Source organism: Cyprinodon tularosa, unplaced genomic scaffold (assembly GCF_016077235.1).
Source record: "Cyprinodon tularosa strain WSP-4 unplaced genomic scaffold, ASM1607723v1 ctg703, whole genome shotgun sequence".
NCBI lineage: Eukaryota > Metazoa > Chordata > Actinopteri > Cyprinodontiformes > Cyprinodontidae > Cyprinodon > Cyprinodon tularosa.
Window position 1 is genome coordinate 556,812 of NW_024039456.1, and position 13,745 is coordinate 570,556.

General features: G+C 39.7%; 1 protein-coding gene across 1 annotated transcript in view; it reads right to left on the minus strand.

Moving 5' to 3' along the window:
- The window catches only part of LOC119772235 (polypeptide N-acetylgalactosaminyltransferase 18-like), a 210,369-nt gene that overhangs the window by 91,441 nt on the left and 105,183 nt on the right, over positions 1-13,745 (minus strand). Inside the window, exons 9-10 of the mRNA XM_038268590.1 lie at positions 8,424-8,609; positions 7,069-7,206 (exon numbers count right to left, since the gene is read on the minus strand). Coding sequence (XP_038124518.1) covers positions 7,069-7,206; positions 8,424-8,609 — 324 coding nt within the window. The remainder of the gene's footprint in view (positions 1-7,068; positions 7,207-8,423; positions 8,610-13,745) is intronic.

Here is a 13,745-nt window from a genome sequence, read left to right on the forward strand (position 1 = left end):
TCACTCAGGTAGTCCATTGCAAAAGGTAAGTCCATTGCAAAAAAAGATAAAAATACTTAAAAAGGAAAACTAGCACCATAACATGTTTACACAGGATTTTTGCAGTTATTGCAGTAGCAATAGGAACTTTGGTTCCTTGACTGGTTACATATTAACTTTTGTCCACCTCGATGATTTTTTATTCCAGGAACGTTAAGCCTTCTTGAAAACACATAAGATAAAGTGTATATATATATATATATATATATATATATATATATATATATATATATATATATATATATATATATATATATATATATATATATATATATATATGTATATATATACCATCCACTACATATCTCTGGATGCATTGTATATACTCCATGCACCTTTTCCTCCTTTGTTTTGTTTCTGTTTGTGTATAAGAGCCAGCTGGTTTCACAAATGGATTTCTAAAAGCAGTGCTGGACTGGCCTATACCGGAAACCTTTGAGCAACTCCAACGATTCCTAGGCTTCACCAATTTCTATCGTTGATTCATCAAGAACTACAGCAAAACTGCTGCCCCTCTATCTGCCTAAACTTACCACAATGTCACCTTCTCCTAGACTACGGAAGCTGATTCAGCATTCCGTTTTCTCAAAGAAAAGCTCTCTAGAGCCCCCAGTTAGGTCTAGCCAGACCCCCATAAACAGTTCATTCTTGAGGTGGATGCTTCTGACATTTGGATAGGAGCAGAAACCGATTCTAAACTTTATCCTTATGCCTTCTTTTCCCACAGACTTTCCCCCATAGAGAGAAATTATGATATAGACTTGGGGGAGTGGCATCACTTGCTGGAAGGCTTGGAACCTCCTGTGCTGGTTTGGACCAGTCACAAATTGATTCACCAACACTGAAACTATTATTCCTCACTAAGAGAAGAGGTGCCTCAGGCTCAGCAATCTGAACCTGATCCCAACACTGGTCCACCTAATTGCATTTATGTACGTAGTGCAGTAAGCCCTCATCTCATTTATTAATCTCCTTTCAACCTCAGACTAATGAACAAAGGGAGCAAATGAACCAGAAGCTCGAGGCCGCTGTTGGGTGTGTCTGTTCCTCACGTCAGTCTAGTTAAGAGTTCACAGCTCCCTTGGGTTGAATACTGCCATAACCAACATGTGCTTTCTGCTAGTGGCCTCTCCTCTTTCAAGACCTTTTTGGGGTACTAGCCTCCTCTTTTTCCTCCTGAAGATAAGAACCCATCTGTGCCATTGGTCCAGCATTACATTCACGGGTGCCAAAGGATTTGGAAGTGTTGTTTCTGCCCTCAAGTGCACTAAGGAACAGAATGAATGCTTCACTGACAAAAGGCTCTGCCCTGCACCTCAGTATGTTCTCAGCCACGAGGTTTGGCTTTCTGGGAGAATTTAAGTCTTCTTCTTGGAAAATTGTACCCTAAGTCCATTAGTCCTTACAAGGTGGTTTCTGTTTTTAGTCTGACTTTGGTGCGTCTGGACCTTTCCCCAGTCTCAAGATTCATCTGCTTTTTCCTGTCTCATTGCATTGTGGCCCCTGGCCAGACCCCGTCAATGTCCGGCCTACCTTGACACTGATGGACACCTGGCCTACCTGGTCAGAAAGAATTTAGCTGTTCGTCAACAGGGTCGTATAGTCCCAGTACATTGTGGACTGGGTCAAGTATGTACTTGGTTGCCTCGTTCGTTAATTCAATGAGTCACTCATAAGGGACTTTGAGGCCTCCCGCCCATTATAGTCTTCTGGACTGCCTGGTGGTTGCCCTTAAGGAAGGGAGTGCTGTCATGATCCTTGGGTGAGCATGTGTGATAGTGTTTGGATGAGCTGGCAGCCCTGTCCATCAACAGCATTAGCTGCAGTGTTTAAAAGAGTTGCAAGAGAGCCATTCAAAACCTGAAGATTCGACTCAGTTGTTTTGTTCGCAAGCTGCTCCCTTCAAGACCCCATCATAGGAAATAACCAAATAGGTTTGCTAATTTCAACAGCAATTCTCGCTGGACCTCCTGCCTGCCCTCTCTCCACCAATTTATTGTTTTCTCTTGGGATTCCCTGACACTCCCCCAGAACTACTCTGCTTACACAAACAGTAAACCTGCGTAACTTAAAACCATGCAATAATAATTTGCTCCATCTAACAACGTCTCTGCCTTTCCAGTCAGCAGACTTCACAGCGCCCCACTTCTTGTCCAATAATGAAACAATTGAAACTGGTTATGCTAAGTCTCTCTGGTGGTTTCTGCATATGGGTCTGAAAAATTCCATACATAATGTAAATATCAGCCTCTGGAGTTCTCTTCAATAATACTTCCTTTATCATTGGTGACTACCAAATATTTCGGACTTTCCTCCGATCAAACAAACACCTTGGTTAATCTGCACTTTTTCCTCCCTCTTGGTTATGTTTCTCATTGGTAATCATTTAATGACATTGATCAACTGGCTCATTTAAATACACAATGACATCCATGCTGGGCAGGGAATAGCTCAAGGATAGCAGAGCTTGAGGAGGAGCCTTGTACGCAAACTGAGGTACAGCTCTGATTTATCAAGGAATAATGCCTGGTATCCTAAGTGAGCATGGATTCATAAATACATTTTTTATTTTTTGCAAACTCCTTTGGGATGCGTGTACACTTTTAATATGGATCCCACGCATTTTTTGATAAATGACACCCCAGGTCTTTTCCCTGTAACCACAATTTGTCTGCTTAAATTTAGACAGTAAAGCTTAAATAGGTCAAGTAAGTTAAGTGAACATTTAACTTTCTGAATGTAAAACTATTTTTGGATAATAACAGCATTTCAGTATGAGTTGTTATGGAGGTACAAAAGCAAAATCAAAGACCAAAACAGAAATCTTACATCACCGTGAAGATAGACAGAGAGATTTTACTGAAGGGTGGAACTCTGCTCATCTTTCAACAGTTTCTGTCATCTTTCAGTGATGCAAAAAGACAGTTGCCTACAGACAACTGAAGGGATGAGCAGAAATTGAAAAACAAAAAGCTGTTAAACTATTTTTAGACTTTCCAACCCCTCTGTAGTGATCCAGATTGAGTAAGGCGGCATTGATTACATGTCACTTCTGCAATTACACCTGTTGTGTAAGTAAAGATTATTGTTTAAGGATTATAATAAACACGTAAATAAAAAAAAATAAATATAAAGGGTTGAAAGACTTGCCTGGTTGTAAATGTGTTCACAAAAACATGATTTCAGTATATAAAAATTAAATCATTATGATTTAATTTACACTTTTCTTGTGATACCGGTAATTATGCTGGACTTGCTTAGTCACTTCCATGTATAATAGAAATCTGCAAGAAAAAACAGATGAGTGTGACTCATCAACAAGACACTGAAGCACTCAGTGAATGTGATGGACAGGCTTTGATTAAGTATGCCTAAAACATCTAAGACACACTTCCTGACTTTTGCTCTATAAAACAAATCAAGCACTGTTAAGGACAAGTATCTAACAAATGCAAGATATCTTTCTCCCTGTCTCTTCTGCACAGATATGTTTCTAAGATGTTTGTGCTCTCTGTAATTAGTTAAGTAGGCAACAGTGTCAAAGAACTTTCAGCACATGCTCAATTTGATGTCTAAAAAGCATTGAAGATTTATTTATTTATAGACCAATATTTAAAGCACTGATTCATGAGCAAAGTTCAGATTCCATTTTGTGCTCAAAAGTTGCAAGATTTCAATTAAATTTTTCAGCACTTCAATCTAAAATTGTTTCTTTAAATTAAATAAATCAGAGTCTTTTTGTCCTCTTTTTACCTTTTTGATTGGTCCAAAACACTTGTCTTGGAAAGAGTGGGTGATCTTACTGTGTAGTGAGGGTCATGCTCGTTTATGGTCAGTACGGTGTGACAAATTATGTATTCCTTATTTGCAAGCATGACACACTAAGGGCCTGATCTTTGAAGATTTTAAATAACATGCATTTTACTGCACATATAATCATTTTTTGTCGGCAAAATACGGGAGCTTGTTGTTGGTTATTTACAAAGATTGCTGCACAAACTTTAAAGCTGAAGTCTGTAAGTTTTTAAAAATCACTTTTTTGTCATATTGGCTCAAACTGTCCCTATGCCCAGACAGCAGTACATGTGATATGTAACCTGTGAAAAAAACTGCTTCAATTGGTCCCGCCTACTGCCTGTATTTCAATCTGGAAAGAATAATTCGGGACGAGTCAAAACAACCAATCACAGCCAGAGGAGCGTCTGCTGGAGTGTCAATCACAGCTCACACACGCTGAATAATGCCCCCCCCCCCTTTCTGGTCGCATGCGGTAGCCGCGCAGATGCTGTGAGAGGGGTGGAGCTTGGAGGTGGGGCATGAGTGAAGCAGTGAGGGTGGGGGAGTGGAGTGAAACCTGTTTTTCTTCAAATTTTCAGTGGAAGTCTGCTCTCTCCTCAATGTTACAGACTGCAGCTTTAAGACATTGAAACCGGTTTAGTTTAGCTCCAATGAGATAAGCAGATTTCGTAGTGCTACAGGGTATTTGAGAGTGGCTGTAAAAACAAAGATAACATCCCAAACCATGGAGATGGAGGTAATAATGAGGATTATTTAAAATATAACAATGATAATCCCCTCTTAACAGGTAATAATGTGATGGAGGGGTGTTGGATAGAACCCCTACAGAGGATTCCATCCGCAGAGGGACTTCAACTCTCATGTGTGAAACAACAGTGACACATGGAGGGCTGTGATTGGTAGGAAAGGACCTCGAGCTCTTAGTTATTAGTTATTTAATGAAATAAATATTTAGGGACACTCGTCCCCAATTCCCTGCCCTGCTTCATTAAGAATAAAAGAGACACACACATAGAAATATTTTTTTAAGAACAGAATGAAGGAAGTGAGAAAAAAGAAAAATAACTAAGAGAGAAAGGTAAATGAATAATAAATGTTTTAAAGTTAGATTTAACACACTTATTATAGTCCAAAATGTAGAACTTTTATATAGCTTACAAAGAGTCCAAAAAGTAATTTGCTCATCATAGTTTTACTCTCAGTCTAAAACTTGGCAAGAAACAATATTAAGCTGATAAAAAATAAATTGTCCAATAAAGAGCAGTGTGCAAAGCGTTTCTTCTCTACTTCACCACCTTTCCAATAATGTAATGCCCCATTTATTTTTGGAGAAGACCTTCAGCATCGAACAGAATTGATTGCAGAGGTTATTCGCACACTGTCCATGGAGACCTGCATGGCAACCTAAAATGAAGCTCTAGCGGAAGTTCAATTGAAGAAACTCTGACTTACCTCCATCAATCAGAAGCCGATCCGTCTCCGAAGCGAGCCAATCAGCTTCGAACTACTCCACCACGAAGCCCAATCAGCGTCCTGCTTCCACTTTATAAACTCCCTCAAATCTCACCACAGCCGCTATCCTGCAATCGCAATGTCGGATTTCGATTCAGACGACAATCCACCCACCTCCCCTTCTCCGCCATCGCAGCTGAATCGTCCTTCATGACACGACTTCACCTCAACCTCATCAGAGAGTATTAATCCCAGTTGTCACCATCCCTCGTCTCATCGCATTGGTCCGGCAGAAGACCACCATGTTGAGCCCGGTTCTGCCAGAGGTTTCTTCCTAAAGGGGAGTTTTTCCTCTCCACTGTCGCTTCATGCTTGCTCATCATGGACAGTTCACAGTACCTGCATCACCGAGCAGGACCTCTATATCCCGTGTCTGAGTGAAGCCCCGGCGTCAGCTCCCTCAGTCTTCTAGTCCCACAATTCTGCCCAGCAGATCACCTTGTCAACCAGCTCGGATCAAACCACCACCAGTTTCAGGCCGGGGGGAACATCCCCATTCACATTCATCTACTCATGCATGTTAAAGCATAATTCAGCATGAATGTTCCTGCCGAGGTCTGAGCGCCAAAGACTATACTTTCTTATCAATAAATTCTTCTAATTATCTTTTCTCTCTGTGTGAGTTTTTCAGATTGAAGTGTGGCTATAAGCCTTAACAATTCATGATTGGTGGACAAAAAAACGTCACAATCCGCAAAAAATGCAGGTGCTTCATATTAGATGCCAGGTGAGAAAAATATCTGAGCGACAAACATTGACTTTTTGACAGTTGCTGTAATTTGTACCACTACACTGTTGTCATGCTGATATTATCCTGGGCTACAGTAGGAATGTAATTCAGCCCCAGCAGTTCCAGTAGCAGACGGACCTGAAGTTGAAATGCCCCTTTGAATGGGCAAGATCATTTAAACCTTTCTGAACAATGTATATATATATATATATATATATATATATATATATATATATATATATATATATATATATATATATTTTTTTTTTTTTTTTACATCTTCACTTGGGTGCCAATGAGAGGGCTGGGCATTTTATGTTATCATTAAAAGAACCATTAGACGCTTAAATTGCAGCATGAAAAATAGTCTGCTCTGAAACTCTGCTTTAAAACCAAACCACTCAAAAACTAAGCCTTGATTTACAGTATGTAAATTAAATACTGTAGAAATAAATACCTCAGATGCTGAGGGGAAGGATGTAGGCTTCAAAAATAAAACCAACAAATCCTGTGGACTGCAGAGAGATTTATATGCTTTAGCGGCAGTGTGCCAACCCATTCATAAAAGGCTTGAATATTATTGAGACTGATTAATTTGAATGTGATTAATTGTATTAGGCCAATAGGTTTAATTAAATGTGTTTAATGGAAAAAGGAAAAATAAGAGTCACTGGAAGGGCGAAAGCCCATTTAAAGACATTTGCAAAACATTAACAGTAATGGCTGGTAAGTATTTGTAAAAATGCATAACAAGAAAAAAAATGGCCAATTTCTGATTATGAATGTAAACCCAACAAAATGCTTAATTTCTTGTTTAGGGAAGCTGAATATATATAAACCTCTGGGAGCTGATGCGGAGGGAAATGATGATGAGCTTTATGTTGCAAAGAGATTTAAACCTAATTCTATGAAATCATTTTTCTGTAGCCTCAGACATTAATTTTCATACATATTAATAAACTTGAATCAAGTGTTTAAAGGAAACTCACCACTCCATAAGCAACAGTGTCACTGTAAGATCGCAGCTCTGGGTAGATGTTGGAGAGGAACCAGCTGAACGGTCGGCATTTCAGTCGGGACCGGAGGGCTTTCCTCTCAGAAATGTCCCCTATGTCTATTCTGGAGTTCTAGGAGAGGAAGTAAACACAAACATTATTTTTCCAGTTTTAGCTTCTTTTTTTTACTAATACTCCACAACCTCGAGCATTGTAATAAAATACAATGCGTTGAAACCTTTAGATCTAAAATGCTGCAGTAAATAAGGGGCAGAGTTCTGGCCTTGGGCTCCTTCCATCTATGCTGCAATTCTACAAGGCCAACTTGAGAGGCTTAAATAATAAAGGAGCTGAAAGAGACAATAAATGTTTGGAGAGCAAAGTCCTGGAGAGATGGCATTCATTAAATAGACACTTTTAGAGGAAAAAAAAGGGCTGTTGCCTGCAATGAAAAATAAAATTAGACCCTGATTGTCAAAATGGCTTTTAAAAGACAAAAGTGTAAGATATGGGCTTAACATAGCAAATAAAGTATTCTGATAATTACCTTTAGTTTTCAGTATTTTTAAGTTTAAAAAAATGAGTCACCGGTAATGTCAGCCTACTACAAATTAGAAAACCTAGTCTGGTTTTGACAAACATTTTTTTATATTACTCTTAAAAAAAACAATTGAAGATTTTCTTTATGCTGTAGTTTTGAAAGAATTGTTCTAAATCCGTAGATTGTTTATTGCAGAGGTCTTCAACAGGGGGTCTGCAGAGGTACTGCATGGGGGTCGCGAAAGTCTTAGTTGATTACTTTTTTTTATATTCCCTCCTGCAATTTTTTGCACTAATTAAAATGTCTTTAAATCCACATTAACATGAATTCAACAGACTGTAGTAAACAGATAAATGGAGGCAGAAGATGTCTTTCAGTCATCAATGCTCACATTCAGAGACACACAGGAGCTCTTTCAAGCTGGACACCGTTTCATTCAAAACACCTGTCCCATCAACCAGGAATCAGAAATACTTTAATAATCCCAGGGAGGGATTACTTAACATTACTCCATCTGTAATAGAGTGACTATAGGACCAGTTTGATAGAACACTATTTCATACAATATATATAATTAGGGGGTCCCTGCTCCATCTCGCCATCAGTTTGGGGGTCCTTGGCCTGGAAAACGTTGAAGACCCCTGGTTTATTGTATTTAACATGCACTATCAAAGCACTAAACGATTTTCTTATGGGCTTTATGAAGTCTTCATTTCTAGTTAATAGGAAACTGCTCCAGATGCAATTAACTAGACAAACCAGCAGCCTCTCTCTGACATATGAAATCCTACTCCAGGCAGCTGCTTACCTGAAGTGGAACATTCCAGGCCATGTAAACGTGACTCTTGTAGTTGTCCATCCACACCTCAGCCGCTCTCAGGGCGTTGCGTCGCACGTGGGCCGTCAGATTCTCCGTGTATGGTTTGTGAGCACGCTCAATGTGGGCGATCCTGGAGCAAGGCAGGACTTCCACGCTGCCTCCGCACTGCCACACCTGTTGTGACAACCAGAGACTGTTGTTCCCTTTAATTGAAAAACAGCAGATGTTTTCTGCACCTGCCAAGTCAGACTCAGTTACTCCTGTAGGTTGACAGAAGCAGATTAATTACTTGAATGCTGTGACTCAACCTCTTCTGTAGAATTAGCAGAAGCATTACAGGACCATAAGTACCATGCTGAGAATGCTCACCCAGGTGCTTTGCTATTTTTACCCAGTTCCACACCTTGTTGACAGTGGAAGCTGTCAAATATGCAAGCAAAGCCAAGGTGGCATACTGACAGATTCATACAGAATTCACAAAGAATAAAAGAGAAACATACAGTCCACTGGAAGCTGATGTTCAGGGGAGTTTTTTTTTAAATCTTTTTTATCTCACACAGATGCAGAGAAGGAAAATCATAAATCTCTGCTTGAAAAATATAAATAAAGCTGCGAAGACTTGATCTGGGAGGAATTTTTTAAACTAAATCCACATTTGAATACACTGCCTTGCTTGTCTGCTGTTTTTTCAAGCCAAAATGGGCCTAATGGCAGATGACCAGGAGCACACCACTGCTGGAAACAAATCATAAAAAAGTCAAACTTATTTTGCCAAACCGTATGTTGAAAAGACGCATGGCTTCTGGGAGAATGTCCTATGGGCAGTATGAAGAAAATGTTACCTTTTTGCCAATGTTCAATGTTCCCAGATTGAAAAAAAAAACCTTGCCCCAACTGTAAAACACAGAGGAGGCTCTGTTATGCTCTGGGACTGCTTTTCTTCATCTGGCATGGGGTTTCATTAATAGGGCTGGGTATTTTCGCCAAAATCATGAATCGATTCGATTTTGATTCATACAGTCTAAATCGATTAATTTCGATTCGATCTGTTTTTACAACAATAAAAGTGGTTCAACTGTATTTCAAAACACTCATCTATTTTATTTTTTCCTGTCATTATAAACATAAAGTGCAAACATGTAAATTGGACAAATGTGAACAAAACTCTCTCAAAAGTGCAAACGTGTCTGTGAAAAGTGAAAAAGTGAAGCCTCACACAAGCGAGCAGACGTGACACAGCAGACATGCATGAGCTGCATTATCTTCCCTGCACAAACCATATTTGCATCGCTGTCTGTTACAAATACAGGGTTTTTGCTGGTCAGCCTCCATTTGTTAATGACTTCAATCAACTTATTGGCTATATTTGCAGCTGTCTGGCTTGAAGTAATCTTGAGTGCATCTTTCCTGCTCATTTGAATGTGAACGTCACGCGTGTCACTATAAAACTAATCGATCTCATTCCCTAGACACCGATTTTGCAAAAATGTAAAGGAATCAATTCAAAATCGATTAAATCGATATTTTTACCCAGCCCTAGTCATGAATCTCTGCAGCATACACTGAAATCTCAAGACTGTAAAGCGATTCTAAAAAGAAATGTTATGCCCAATGTCAGCAAGCTGGGTCTCAGTCGCAGGTCTCGGGATTATGACCAAAAACCTGCAGCTAAATAAAGCCAAGAATAGCTAAAAGGAAAACTGGGACGAATCAGTACATATGAAGCGTTGTTCTATCTATGTCTTCACGTAGCTTCCATGCAGCTTGTATATACTTACATTTGTTGTTTAGGGTACATTTTTGATACCAGATGCATTTCCTGTAATCTAACCTAAAAAAACATTAAGGTATTAGCCAAGGCTATCAAAACTGAGGCTAAAATATTTACAGTACTTAAAGCTACAGACAGCGTAAAGAGGCATAGAGCAAGTAGGATTACAGGTACAACACAGAAAAGGACAGTAAGGAAGCTGCATCTTTGTAGTCTTCATGTTGGACAATCTTAACAGCTGAGATGTAAAAAAATATATTTTTATCAAAGAATAGTTGTGTCCTATTTCACTGAGAGGGATCACAAGTCAAAAATATAGTCCTTTCTAAGGGCACTTTAACACTTGTTTGATAATTTGACATTTCTTCGTTTTAATCTTATTTATCTTGAAAGAAAAATTCACCAATATCAATGTCAACATGCCAAAACAATAACCTTGGCTGTTTTTTTTTTTTATCAGTCACACAGATGAGGTATATGTGACCCACAATAAGAAATATCCTCAACATCATTTGGAGTACTTAATCATGTGCTTGCAGGCACTTACTGTCAAAAGCGGAAATATGCTGTTGTCATCATCCTGTTTTCTTTTAGGCAAACAATAATAAAGCTGGAAAAGGTCACCTCGATAAACAAATAAAAGGACGGACAGGCAGATTTGTGTGCTGTTCAGCAATCTTGAGTTCTGCTCCTGATTTACTTGTGCAGAGCCTTTCAAAAGTCTGAACTTTTCAGTTTTTCACTCTCACACTAGAAATGTCAATTTAGATCATGTGATTATGATAGGGAAACCACAACAGTGGGGCAACAGTGGTATAGGAGGCAAGGGGTTTGTCCTGCAACTGGAGGGTCGCCAGTTTGAGCACCGCATGCAATATCACAGTCGTGGTGTTCTTTGGCGAGACTTCACCCGCATTGCCAACTGATGGTGGTGAGAGCTCCCAGTGCTGACTGTGTACAACAGCTCTGCTTATATCAGTGAGCCCCAGGGCTGCTGTTGCTGTTAAGTAGCTTGCCAACTTCAGTTTGTGAATAAGTACATGTAGTATACGGCGCTTTGGGGTCATTGAGCTTGATTACATTAATCTAACCAAAGTATTGCCAATGTGTACGTTGCGTGTTTCGAAGCGGGGATGTTGCGTCCAGGTCTCCACTATAAGAAGGGTTTTGTCGACAGTTTTATTAAAACAGTTTTATTTTTGTTTTGACAAAGTCAAAGAAATTTCATTTTGCCTCTTTCTCAACAAATCAACAATCAAAAGCAGCAAACACGCCGGACGCGTTACGACGCATAAGTGCAGGAAAGCGGCATATGTGCATATGTTTAAAAACTTTACTACATTTACAACAGACACTAAAGAGAACACTCCATGGCAACGGAGCTCTGAGCAAAGACAAGCTTTTGTGAGCGGGTAAGTAAATTACACATTACTATGTGTGAATGTTATTAACTTATAAGTACGATACAGTAGTAGCCATTCAAGATTTCCCCACTTTCCTTGATGTGCCCTTGGCTGGTCCCCTAAAATTCCCTTTTAAACATAAATCTTTGTACTAAAGTATTACTTCTGTAATTCAGTGAAAGGGTGGAGAAAGGAGAGTAAGAAAATAAACACGCTCAGGGGAAGGAGGGATCCACCCCAGCGGCTGGAAGTTGGAGGGGATTTTGCTGGGAGCTGCAGGGAGGTAGGCTGCCATTCTGCTGACGTTTGACTACGAAGGGCCATTTTGGGCTGTTACTGTATGATGACCTAAAAATCAGCATATTGACCAATCTGATGAGAAATCAAATATGTAGCACTAGGCCAAAGTGGAGCGCATACCCGTCTGAAATTAGAAACTAATCCTAAAGTAGGAATCGCGCAGAGTATCTACGTGCGTAATACGAGCAGTTAATGAGCATATTACACATCCAGTATAAATCATTTAAAATAGAACATTGCCTGTTGTGTAACCTACCCGTACCTCATGCTAATGCCTCTCTGCTGCGCTTACGCTCTATTACTGGCCCACTGTATTACCCCCTTTAGACCTCTTTAAGGCCCATTATGGAGATTATCCTTTTGAGCTCTAGGTCTCTGAAACTCCTCCAGAGTTACGGTGGACCTCTTGGGTAGTTGTTTGATAAGTGCTTTCCTAGTCAATCATGACATTTCCAGGGGATGTCCAAAGCCAGTCCTTAAAGGAATAGTACACCCAAAACATGATTAGCCTTCATGTTCTACTCACCCCCATGCTGAACAACACTCTGGAGTACTTTTTTGATATCTCAAATGCATCTGGAGATCTGGGAGGCTTCTTGCTGTCTGCTGACATTCAAATAATGGAGGTCTATGGCGCCCAAGGCAGAAAGGTCCATAAAAGTCCACAAAAAACGTGTCAATATTCCTCCATACTGCTCGTCCAATGTATTCCAAGTGTCCTGAGGGGGTAGCATCCATAATTTACTCGAAACGAAGTCATTTAGAATGTTTTTAGAGCATAAACAGTAGTGTATAGGATTTCCTAAAAGCGCGTTCACGAGTCTACGGAAACCGCGGCAGACCAAGGCAGATGAAAGTGCGCATTCAGCTCGGAAAAGAACTCATGCTCTTCCTCAACACTGAAGTCCTCAGACATTTTTCTTTGGTTGTTTCTTTCTTTGCACAGGTAAACATCAGCATTTCTTCTTCTACGCTTGCATTATCGGCAGAGCAGACGTTGAATGCGCACTTTCATCTGGTTTGGTCTGCCGCGGTTTCCGTAGACTCGTGAACGAGCTTTTAGGAAATCCTATACACTACTGTTTATGCTCTAAAAACATTCTAAATGACTTCGTTTCGAGTAAATTCTGGACGCTACCCACTCAGGACACTTGGAATACATTGGACGAGCAGTATGGAGGAATATTGACACGTTTTTTGTGGACTTTTATGGACCTTTCTGCCTCGGGCGCCATAGACCTCCATTATTTGAATGTCAGCAGACAGCAAGAAGCCTCCCAGATCTCCAGATGCATTTGAGATATCACAAAAGTACTCCAGAGTGTTGTTCAGCATGGGGGTGAGTAGAAAATGAAGGCTAATCATGTTTTGGGTGTACTATTCCTTTAAGGACTACTTTCCTGCAGTTTTTAAATGTATCCAGCAAACGGGAATGTAATGCCTGCATTTCTTTCTCAATATTCAGGGAAGTTCATCTAAGTTCTGATATGTTTAATCACAGAAACTTCTAAAGGTTGCAGGACACCATCTCTCAAGAACTCGAGTTGAAGAAATGCAGTTTGGATAGCCAGGATGATTTTGGTAGAGATGGATGTTGGATTTACTCTTAATCTCTTCACAATGTCCAGTAATGTTTTTGTAAATAAATCTCTGAGATATTTCACAACAACTAAATTCCCAACATGATTAAAATGCAAACAGGTGAAACAAATTTACTAAATTATTTGGACATTTTTGGTGGTACCCGATTGCACTTGGGTCTGTCGCAATAATTAATAAATTAATTGCATGATAAAAATTAATTGTATGATAAATTTGAATGAGCTCAATAATTTC